Raw genomic sequence first — 12,097 nt, 5'->3', positions numbered from 1 at the left:
CAGCCCCATCCAGGGTGGGTGTTGAATCTGGAGTGTGCTGCAGCTGGTAGATTCCGAGAGTTTAGGCAGGAGGGAGTGAGACACAGGTTAGGTGGTAGTCTTGAGGCTGCTGCATGCGGTGGTATAGATGTAAAGACAGCTGGGGCCTGAAATTCAGTGGGGTCTCTACTTTCCAGCCTGAGCACCTGTGTCTGAGGGGCTGAATTCTCCTATAGGTGGGCCATTTTTTCCATTTCATACAAAGGCTCCACCATATAGACTGAGGATCTCTGATGGCCTAAGAAAGAATGAAGAGAAGACTTCTCCTCTGCAAATCTTTTTTTCACAAGCCCTTCCTAAGCATCGCCCTCCTTTCTCATGCCTTAACTCTAGGCCAGCTTCAGCTCTCATGCATCCGTGGTCCAGCACCATTTGGTCCTTCTGTACCTCCTAAGCACAATGATTGAAGCCACAAGCAGAACTCAAGCTTATGGGTCCTGAGTCCCCTCAATCCTCTGGGAAAGAGAGGCTGTCTCAGTAGGTGAAGAACCAACCAGTGGAGGAAGGGGAGGGGCACTGTGTCTGCTCACTGTAACCACTGGTTTTTATTCTGACTTCATTTCTGCAAAAGGGTTAAAGAGAGGACTTTGGAGCATTTACACCTGCTTCAGGAGGTTCTCATTTGCATCTCTGATAAAGGTTTGCTTAGGAAGCATATAGGAATTTGAGGTTAAACTTATGTTTGGCAATTCTCTCTTAACCTTCCTCATTCACATTGACATCAGTCATGAGATATGGTCACAGAAAGTGCAGAATATGGGGAAGAGGAAAACCACAGTGAGAAGACTATTGACTGAAGTCTTCTCTTTCCTTTGATCTGCTTGCTGGCCCATCACTACATGGTGTGCCTTGACCCATTCCTGTTGCCCTGGGAGGTGTGGGGAACAGAAAGAGGAGGAACAGAAAGTGAGGAGTTCCTGAGGTGTGCTCCTAGGATGACCTTTGCCAGATTGTTCTGCAAGTAGCCTCATCCTGTGAGAGACATATGGCACTTAGGTGATGCATCATTGGGGGTTTGAGGGCTAAAAACTATTAACAAAGTTGGATTCTTTTGACAAACATTTAAAATACACTTCATTTTTATAGGGCATTCTAAAAAGAATCAATTCAGTATTACAATGTTGTGGGTTGGTATGTGTGTGAATAGCTACATTCATTCATTCAACAACAGACATCTATTGTGAGGCTACCAAGTAAAGAGTGCTGTGATGGGGGTCATACCGATGAATAAGGCAAAGTTTCTGGAAGGAAGTTTCTAAGGAAGACAAAAGAAGAATACAAATTCATTCATTTACCCATTCATTAGGTACTGGAGACATTTAAATAAATAAGACATAGTTTGTGACCTCAAGCTGCTCACCATCCAGTAGCCTATACATCAAGAAGTATGATGGTGTTGAAAGTGCTACAACAGAAATATATCGAGGCTCCAATGAAGCTGAAAGGGGTCATTGAGCTTAACTAGGAGTGGGGCAGAGAGGGAAGGGTCTGAGAAGGGTGAAAAAAACAGGCAATGCTTGGGTAGGTGTTTGTGGAGTGAACAAGGATGGTGAGGGTGTTACAAGCCCAGGAAACACTATACAACAACCTGGAAGAATGATCTAGCAAATCAGCTTCAGATAAGTGAATGTAGGTTGGGATGGACAGGTTGTCTGGTGGGAGGATGAACGGAGTGAGAAGAGAGACTAGAGAGGAAATGTCTGTGTGTATTGACTCCTCTGCTTTGGGCTGATTCAATTTTTTACCTTGTCTTCCTGATACCCCTGGGGGTGATATCCCCTGAAGCTCCAGCTCCTCCCTCCATCCCTCACATCTTTGAGGTATGAGACTGAGGTACCTTTCTGAAACTGCAGTTAAGGTAGGACACACTAGATATCATACAAGAGGCACTAATATCTCTGTGCCTTCAGAAAACAGAGAGACCACTTCTGATTGGAGAAATCAGGAAAGGCTTCCTAGAAGTGGAATTTGCACTCAGTCTGAAGGGATGAGGAAGACCTGGACAAGGGGAGGCAGATATGGGAGAATCCTTGGGCAGGTTTGTTTTTAGTAGAGTTATAAGTTCTTTACTGAAATTATTTCCTTCACCTTTTTCCAGACTTCTGGTTTCTGCTAAGACTACTATTAGACCCTACAGGAAGTGGAATCTCAGAGCTCATTGCAAATCAAGCAACAGATATTATTTGCAAGATCTCCAAAGTGCATTGCAAGATCTTGCTAGGTTAATGACAACTGTAAATGTGACTACAGAGTCCCATAACATAATGACTGTCATCTCTTAGAATCTGAGGGATGAAATGCTTATATATTGTCCCACCTGGCCTTGATAACTACTCATTTAAGACATAGTGTAGGTGTTACATCCTCAGAAAACCTTTCTCCTGGACCTGCTACCATATCTCACCCTCCTAACCTCAGTTGGGTGCTTGCCTCTTTGATTGCATCATAAACTTGGTCTAGCTTTCTTTGTATTTGCACTATTCTTCTTGATTTTAAATGTGTTTGTTTCCTGCACTGGGCTGAGAGTTATTATATTTAAGAGCAAGAATCATGTTTTACACATCTTTGTATTCCTAGAACCTATGACAGAACCTGGCACACAGCAAGTATTCAACAAACATTGGGTGAATGAATGAGTCATTGTAAGCAATTTAAATTATGAGGTCTAAATATAGACACGATCAACATATATATATAAAACAAAAAATACATATATAAATGAAGATCACTATTATAACACTGTCTTCAGGGAAATGTTACAGAACATTACTGTTGTAGTACAACAAATTCATTCTATGTAATGCACTGGGGAAGAATACTGGCTAGATGCCCAAAAAGCTCTGTTCCAGTCCTGGCTCACCAACAACTTGGGTGACTTTTGTCAATCATATAAACTCTCCAGGTCTCCCTTCCCCTACTGATAATGGTCTTTGTGTTCAAAAAGACAGAGGCGGATGCCCTAATCCTGTCCCTTTACACTTTACATGTAAAGGTACAAAGCAATCTTTGATCTGTGCTGTACTCTACCTCAGACTCGCTATCAGCTGAAGCCTGGTCTCCAAGAAGTGCTGCTCCATTTCTATCTGGAGAAGGGATGAGGGCATTGAAGAGTCACGGAAGGCAGCTGTGACAGGCTATTTTAAAGGTGATGCAAACATTTGAGACTCCATGTCCTGCAGGCCTCATTTCCTCCATTCTGTCTTGCTTTCTTTCCCAGCCCTGAAACCCAGGTCTTTGGTCTTTTTCTTCTGTTGCATTCCCTTCTCACTCGGTTTCCTTATGACCAGCTCAGCAGCAATAAAAGGAATGGAGAGGGAATTGTCCACATTCACAGCACAAGGACCTGGTTTTATCAGGTCTAGAGCCAGACGCACTGGAATGTTAATGGGGCCCACATTTCCCAAGCAGTTGTCCTCTGGATAGCAGATGGCAGTTGTGACAGGATAGTGACAGCAACCTATGTGTAGCCTCGCCAAGGTATGATGCAGATTTCAGCCAGTCCCCAGAAGCCAAAACACATTTGACAATTGGAAACATCCTCATACCCTAGGAAAATATCTGCTGCAGTGTCTAAGGGCTGACTTATGGCCCAAGGCCATGGCCTTCTTGAACCCTTGGTAAAGAAACAGAGGAACATATTTCTCTTCATCTCCCTCTCCCTCTACTCTCCTTTCTTTCTCTCTTTCACTCTCTTTCTTTCTCTCTCTTACACACCTGTTCACATAAAAAACAAAAATGTAAGCACCAACTTGTGATTAAAACAGGCTTCACAAGCACCCTGTGAAGAGTACTGACATATTTGCCTTTGTCCTTTCCTTCAATACCTCTATTTCTTTTCTCCTTCCCACTTGTAACTTAACTGAGAGAGACCTGATAGGACAGTTGGTTCAAATCTTTCCATTTACCCAGGAGAAAGCTGTGACCCAGAAAGGTTAAGAGATTTGTCCAATACCACATCTCTTGAACTTCAGTCGGCTAGAAAGTTTTTGGATAAAAAGGATTATCTTTCCTCAGGGGAAGAGTAAACTCTTAGAATCCATATAAAGGATGGTGGTATGAGCCACCACGTATGGTGGCTCATACTTGTAATCCCAGCACTTTAGGAGGCCAAGGCAGGCAGATCATGAGGTCAGGAGTTTGAGACCAGCCTGACCAACATGGTGAAACCCCCTCTCTACTAAAAGTACAAAAATTAGCCAGGCGTGGTGGCATGCGCCTGTAATCCCAGCTACTTAGGAGGCTGAGGCAGGAGAATCACTTGAACCTGGGAGGCGGAGGTTGCAGTGAGCCAAGATCATGCCATTGCACTCCAGCCTAGGGCGACAGATTGAGATTGTCTCAAAAAAAAAAAAAGTATCCATATAAAGGCAGAATTATTTCTACCACATAGAATCCCAAAAGTAGGGCTCAAAGAACTAATTTCAATATTCAAAAAAACCTTATGATATTACACATGTTCCTTCTATCTGAAAATATCAGCCATTTTAAAAAATAAAGCTGAATATACTTAAGAAAAAACCCGAAATGTATACAAAATAATAGCCATGTCCCTACATTCAGACTTATTAAATTTGATTTTTATTACCATCACTATTTTAGGTCAATAGCATTTAATATTCTCTTTAAAAATTGTATTTGTAATTATATGCACAAGATCAACATAAGCAATATAAATATGAAAATGACTTAGGAGTATATGAGGTAGTTTCCTTGGTAGTTATGAGCTTTGAAAATTTAGTCAATGTGAGAGAAATAATAAAAAGAGAGCTCTTAGTGGTGAGAAAACAGAAAGTCAACATCTCATACATCTTCCCCAGCTATGCCTCTGCTACTGCACAATCTTTTCAGCCAGGGCTTTTTGCCACAGGTCTGCTAAAAGCAAAATAAATAATGTTCTTATCTTCACTCTGACTCATTAGACTGGAAGAACAAACCCAGATCAAAGTGAGTAGAGAGAGAGTGGGGGCAGGAATTGAGAGGGTGGAGTGGCATTTTATAATCTATTAGTAACTGAGGAGCTCTAGTTAATTTACACCCAGTACCAGCAAGTGGGCAAGGGGGTTTCAGAGCCTCCAGCTGCAGTTTTCCAGGTGACCCCCACACACCTGCTGTTCCTTTGCCTTGGATCACTGAGTCAGTCACCTCTTGGCCCAGTTACCCAACTATCATGATGCACCTTTCTGTTTCTCAGCATCTTGAGGAGTCATGAGTGGATGCCTGGAAAAGGCAGGTGAAAATGAAGAAGCTTCTCCACAGTAGATGTTTAAACGAGGAAACATTTAGGTTTCATTTGTCTTCACTAAAAATCTTCCTTCTTTGATAGACCTGCCTCTCCTTTTGTTTTGTGTTTTTTGTCCCTCACCTCTGTGTGTGTGTTTCTATCTTGCTTTCTGTCTCCTTCTCCCTGTTATTGTGTCTCTGAGCCTGTCTCCCCTTTGTCTAGTCACTAGGAAATACTGCTCCAGGCACACGTGCACCTGCCTCGGCCATGGGGCTGCTCCGGGGCAGGGGAGGAGTAAGTGGGTGTTTAAAGTTCTGCCCTTTGACCTGTGACGGTGAAGACGAATGCGGCCAGGTGGCAGGACCTTTGCACCTCTGCACAGGGTCCAGCGTCTCCAGTTGGCCTCTGGATTGCCAGCAGCTTCTTGGTAGGTCCCTGATTTAGAGAATGAAGGAAGAGATCGTGTCCACAGTACATTCTACTCCCTTGAAACACAACAGTTTCTTTCCAGAAGGGAGCAGCTGCCGGCTGAATCCACATTTACCTCATGGCACATACGTGCAGGCCTTCATACACGCAGTAGACTCTGGGAGCCAGATTTAAATTTGAGGACGTCTGTGTGACAGGAAAGAATATGACTGGAGGTACCGGCCCGGTACCCCAACAGAGCAAGGATCCCGGGTTCCCTACTTGTGTTTCAATCTGCAGGGGTGACTCTTTCTCACGTGCAAATCAGTGGAGGGTCAGCCCCTAACAGGATGAGAGTGAAGGTGAGGTTGAGGGGCCTGTGTTCTCTCCCGATAAGAGCAACCTATCTGGAACTTCTCACGGGTCAGCCAGGAAACTGATCTCCCAGGCACCCTTTGGGCTGTGCAGCTGGAAGCTGTTGCTCTTAACTGTCATCTAGTGGCTAACTATGAATATTGCAGCCACAAAAACCGCTATACCCTGCTGGAGAATGGCCTCTCACTCCCACTGGTCGTTAGGATTGGCTTTCCTTCCCATTCTCCACTCCAGCCAGGCTGGGGCCTGGTGTCCTAGTGCCTAGGTTGCCAAGGTACAGAGACCCAGAACAAACCTGAGATAAGGAGGCGTTCAGCGGCAGGTGAGACCTGTCTAAATAGGAAGTTCACAGCGACTTGATGACTGGAAGGCTTCTTGCTGGTTCTGCAGCAATTGCTAAGCCAGTCCTGCCTCCGCACTCATCCCCCACCTCTACCCAGTGCATGTCATGGTGGCCATGTTACCTACTTGCCTGTCCAGGGTGTTAGGGGGACTAAGAGATGACTCTTAAGTAAAGCTTGGACCCTGACACTCCGGTATTGAAAACCTTCAGTGTGTCCTCTCTGCTCTTGTCTGTTGGGCCCTGTGTGCATTAGCTGGGCCCAGCCGTGTCCTTGTTTCCCTTTCATGTATGCTCAGAATTCCTTGATATTCTTCAGGCATTTCCTCCTGCACTCCGTCTCCACCTCTTTGCTGATAATCTTCTCTTGTCTTTCCAGTTCTTCCTCCACCCCTGGCTCTTCCCTCCACTTGAAAACAGTATCTTCTAGATCCAGTGCAGATGCCACTTCCTCTTGAATCATTCCCTCACTCCCACTCTGCTTGCCCAACCTGGGGGTAACCTTTGCTCCCACCTTCTCTCACAAGTGCTGTGCCCTGTCTCTGAGATGCCTTCTCAGTTGTGTTCCCGTCCTGTCTGCTCACTCAACTGCGTAGCTGCGGCTGACTTACTCACCTCTGATGTATTAAAGCAAATACAAAGGCCTCCGTAAACATATACTGACTGACACCAGGGCTTCTAATAATTGTGGCTCACATTCACTGAGCTCTTGCTCTGGGTGGGGCACCGTGTCAAGTGCCTTAGGATGCTGCTTCAGGCACTGCCTATGACAGTCCTGTGACGAATGTGCAATTTTTCAGGTGAAAAAATTGCTTATCTCACCATATGTTTTCTCTCTTTCTCCACCTCAGGGAGGTTCTGACTACCCAAGGACTGTAGCCTGTGTGCTTGCTCCACAGTGACACCAAGGGTCATCTGGCAGGCGGTCATGGTGGAGGGGAAATGAGGAGTTTTTAATGTAAAATTCCACAGGTGTAGGGAGTTGTAGGTGGGAGACATAAGCAATCCTTTGGGGGAGGCAGTAGAGACTCCAGATTGGTTCCAGTCACAGGCTGATAGGCATTTCCTAGAAGTCTTGGGGCAGATTCCTCCATACTAATTTTTAGTTTCCTGTTTTGTTGATTCTAATCTTATGCCTGTATTCTTAGTTCTAGTGAGCTGGGGCCCTAAGGCACTTGAGACATAGTGAGGGGGGTGGGGCCATTCATTTCATTTAACAAATATTTATTGAACACTGATGGTGTAGCAAGCACAGGGCTGTGCTAAGGAGATGAGACATGTATTCATATTCTATGTCATTCTAGAACTGCTGTTGGTTTCATTTCAACAAAAATTTTTTAGTACCTTAGATAAAACATCTGGAACTTGAAGCAAAATTGGCAAATTCATATTCTTCTTGGACGAAGTCAGAAAAGTCGCAGAGGAATGAGGATATCTAAGTAATTAAAACAAGAGAAAGTTAGAACCACAGTCCCATGTTTGAAGAGCCAGGCACTTGGTTGTTTCTAAGAGAATACAAAGGACACCACAGGGAGCTACCTTCCACTCCAGTTCTGGAGGACTCAGGCCATTGGGGAGCTCCCAAAAGATGGATTTGCCCTCCTATGTCACTTTGGCTTTTCTGTCCCTTTTGTTTTGCACTAACCAATTTTGGATTGTGAGACAGTGTACAAACAAGGCAGGATACAGATTGTTCACAACAGTAGATGTGTAATGAGCGAAATGAATCCCAGGTTTCCTCTTTGAAAAGGTCTGCACTCAAGTTTTTGATGTTTAACCTGCACCTGTCCTCTTTCGTACCTGGGCTGACTTCTTGGAGTTTGTGTCCTTGCACCCTGAAACAATCCACCTGTTTCCTCCCACAGAACATCTTCTCCCTTCACCCATTCTTTTCCTTTGGAACATTTTTTCTTTCTAGTCAGCAGTTGAAGCAGTGATGTTGCAAGAACACCAGTTCCTTTCACAGGGCGACCTGCCTGCACTCTGTCTCACTTGGCTCTGTGGTTCATTTCATTACAGTGTAAGGGGCCACGGCCTGCAGGGGCCTGATAATCATAAACTGTTTGTGTGTGTGGCACCATTCATGCCCCTGGCATCCAAGAAATAGAAACTCAGAATGCTGGCAGTTTTGCCGGGAACACATCTCCTCTCTAATGAAGAAAGATTTCATTGTCTGTTGTTTATTTAAAACAAAGGCATGTGAAAGGAGTTTGATGCTCATGAGGCATTTCTTGTTTCATTTCTCCTCACGCTTCCCTGGGCCCTGTGAGACCAGAGATGGTGGGTCTGACATGAGTGCCCTCAGGATCTTTGTCTTTGATATGGGAATAGGCTATCTTGGACTTGCCACCCAAATGCTGACCAGCAGAGACCAGGAGGCCAGTTTAGAACTCCTTCAGCATACAATAATCTCATATAAACAGGACCTTAGTGTGACTTGAAGGGCTTTGGAGACTGACGATGAGTGTGGCTTCGAAATTGTCAGGCCAACCTGAGAGAGTCCTCGAAGGAAGTGGGTCAGTACAGGCACTTCTTATTACAGCCCAGCCTCACCTCCTCCAACCCCGTAGGTGTGTTTCCATTGCGCACACTTGGAATTACACTGAGCATATTTGGCTAAATGTTCCGTTATCTTTTTCAGACTGTTCTGCATTAGAACTCCTTGCTCAAGGGTATGTAATGCTTAAGGCACATTGAGAACTTTCTCCCAAAGTCTCAGTAAGGGGCTTTGCCAAAAATAAACAGCTTGGAACCAAGAGCTTTGGCCCACATGAGGAGCTTTTAATCCTTAAGATCTTTTGATACTTAAACCATCCTTTCAAAAGACTATACATTCCTGTCTTGTCCTCCTGAGAGCTCAGGGCACCTCAAAGATGCTGTTTGGTCACTTTTGTTGTGAGGTAGGTATATTACATTTTTCTAAACAAGAATTGAGATTGCTACCCCAATCCTCCCAGAATAGCGATGACTAGAGCTTCACTGCCTGCCTAAGGTAATTTCTCCTTGTGCCTAGCTTAGATTTGGCTGGCTGGAGGAAAAACTACCCACTCCCTTTCCAGTTGGCTGTCAACAGACTGTCTGCTCTGACCCTCCAGGACCTAGCCATGAAAGTGAACAGGTGCTGCCAATGCCCAGTTGTATTCTGGGCCTACCCTTCTCCCTGATCTCCACCCTCTGCCAAAGGCTTGTATAATTAGAGACCAAGGGAGCTGGGGGCAAGAGAGCCATGCACAAGGATACTTTGCTCTTGGCTGCTGGGGCAGGTCTAATGGGCATGGGGGTAATATGGGATGGTGGGATATTACCCTATTAGATCAAACACTAGCAATTTCACATAAAACATCCAGATTTATAGTACTGTTAGAAGACCCAGTGGATCTGGCCTCTGGACTCACATGCCTGCAGGTAACACTGCTGGGGTGGAAGTGGGCTGAAGGGGGGAGGTGATTTCCCATTCATTGCAGTCCTATTTGGCCAGCTCTACTCATTATGCCCCTCATCTGACTGTCATGGGCCTGTGAGTTTGTGTCCCACCCTCAGTTAAAATATGCTAGACTATCCTTACTCATGCTGATCCATGCAGTGTTAACAACTCTTAATAAGCACTCTATCACTTAGTACTTTTGTTTCTTAAATAGGCCTTTGAGTTTATTGAACCTCTCATCATCTGCTTTAGCTATATTCAAAATTATGTAAAAATAACACAACCGAATAATGAGCACTTGAAAGCACTTGTGAATTTTGTTCTGAAAATACATAAAACTGTCTACCTATTTACTGAAAATATGATTTTTTTAAATGTACAGTAGACAAAGCAAAGGTACATGTTACTAAAGTGGGCATGTGGAGAGAGTGATGGGAATTTGCTTATGAAGTCACTTATCCATGGGCAGGAGGGTACATGGTAGTTATCAACAGGAGGAGAAACTCTTTTTGGGGAGTCTGGCTTTTCTAACGAGCTGTTTCGCATGCCAAGGAGTCAATCCTTTTTAGTCTGTCATGTGCCTTTGGAATGGCCTCTATGCCTGCCCTTTCTCTTTCTCTCTGCCCTCTTTCTGGTTTCTCTTATTCACCCCAACAGTACTTCACACCTACCCTTCTGTCCATATCCCCTCTCCAGAGTGGGGTTTGTCACTACACTTAGGAACCATTTCATCAAAAATGGAGAAGGAACACGGTAACCCAATTATTTCAAGAGACAGCTGAAATGCTCCCTAGATATGTAATTCCTGCAATTTTGAAAAATAGATTTATGTGTCATATAGTAGTTTGTCCGGAAGGAGTAGGACTAACAAGATTATAGGAGGGTTCCTCAAAGTCACATATAGAGTTACTATTCTATAAAGATGGGAACTTACTGTTCTAGACTTTTGATGGTAAAAATGTGAAAATTTCACACTACAGCAGTGGAGAAAATGGGGGGTGAGAAAGAGGATGGAAGTGTTTTGAGAGACAGTGTCTAGGGGCAAAATTATCTTATACTGTTGAGTGGTAGTGGTAGAGAGGGAAATAATTTGAGATCTCATCTCCTCTAGCCAGGCCTATACTCAGTGATCATTTTTGTCTGAGAAACCCGGAATATTTCTATTTTTAAAGCACTTGACTTGAGTTTCTCAATGGATCAAGTGCACTTTCTGGTAATTGTCCCCATCCCTTAAGAAGAAATCATCTTCTGTGAAATGTTTCGTAAAACTTTTGCCCTCGGTGGCTGAGAGGTTACCTTCTGGGGAGGCTGAGCACTAATGGCTTGTTTACGAGGCTGGCCTCACTAAGCCAAGGAATCTTGTCAAATTTTGGAACAGAAGCCTAGAGGGAAATAGAGAACATTTTACAGAATGTATCACACTTAAACATTGCCATCATTACGATGGCCAAAGTCAGCTAATAGCAGCCATATAGTGAACACTTTACAAACCATTTTTATATTTAACTCTTTGACCATCCTATAAAGTAGCCAAGTGCAAATAATGTCATCTCCATTTTACTGATGAAGAAATCAAAGCTCAGGTAGTGTGATTTGCCTTGAGTCACTGAGCTAGTAAATGGGTCATGTTTTCTGACTTTTGTTTCCACTGTATCCTGTGTTTTACTACATCCCTTTGTTTCTTTATTACTTCCTTCTGTTTATACATCTTTTAATATTTCCATGAACTCAGTTTAATTAGCAATCTTCTCCTCACCTCTTTTAGGAGTTAAAGAGGAAAAAAACCAAGCTTTGAAGCTATAGACAACTGGATATTGATCTCTGTTCATCTACTTCCCAGGTGCCTGTCTTTGGACAAATACAACTTATCTGAGCCTTAGATTTGTGCTCTTTGAGGGAGGAGATGATATAATCAGTGTAAAAGTCAATGCACCAAAAAAGAGAGTTTCATGAGAGCAGCAATTTTTGTCTGTTTCATTCACAGCCGTATCATGAGCACCCCAAGCATGGCTTGTTACGTGCAGGCATTCAATCAGTATCTGTGGAATGAACGCATGGATGCATGGGAAGTCCCAGCTGAGGGTCTGACTTAATAAAGGAGCGCAACAAAAGCGGCCATTATCTCTCACCTACTGGCCCAGCCTCTTTCCTTGTCCTCTCTTGCCTTACCCAGCCCTTCAGATGGCACATCCCATCTTTCAATAGGGGATTGCTGGGGTTTTGCCTTCCTAGGCTCAGAGCATTCGGGTTTGGGCCAGTCTCCAGGAGAGGAGCCCGGAGGTCCTCTGAG

General features: G+C 44.1%; 1 protein-coding gene across 3 annotated transcripts in view; it reads right to left on the bottom strand.

Annotated features, from left to right (window-relative positions):
- C12H1orf105 (chromosome 12 C1orf105 homolog) overlaps window positions 1-12,097 on the bottom strand; it is a 51,006-nt gene that overhangs the window by 12,604 nt on the left and 26,305 nt on the right. For 2 of the 3 annotated variants that reach the window (XM_063627399.1, XM_063627400.1), the window contains exons 1-3: window positions 11,977-12,053; window positions 11,104-11,189; window positions 7,728-7,818 (exon numbers count right to left, since the gene is read on the bottom strand). In XM_063627399.1, coding sequence (XP_063483469.1) covers window positions 7,728-7,818; window positions 11,104-11,189; window positions 11,977-11,997 — 198 coding nt within the window. In that variant the 5' untranslated portion in view covers window positions 11,998-12,053. Of the gene's footprint in view, window positions 1-7,727; window positions 7,819-11,103; window positions 11,190-11,976; window positions 12,054-12,097 lie in introns of those variants that run through there. The other variant, XM_063627398.1, reaches the window with a different exon arrangement.

Source organism: Symphalangus syndactylus, chromosome 12 (assembly GCF_028878055.3).
Source record: "Symphalangus syndactylus isolate Jambi chromosome 12, NHGRI_mSymSyn1-v2.1_pri, whole genome shotgun sequence".
NCBI classification, from domain to species: domain Eukaryota; kingdom Metazoa; phylum Chordata; class Mammalia; order Primates; family Hylobatidae; genus Symphalangus; species Symphalangus syndactylus.
Note: the sequence above shows the minus strand (reverse complement) of the source record. Positions and strands in the feature narration are given on the sequence as shown.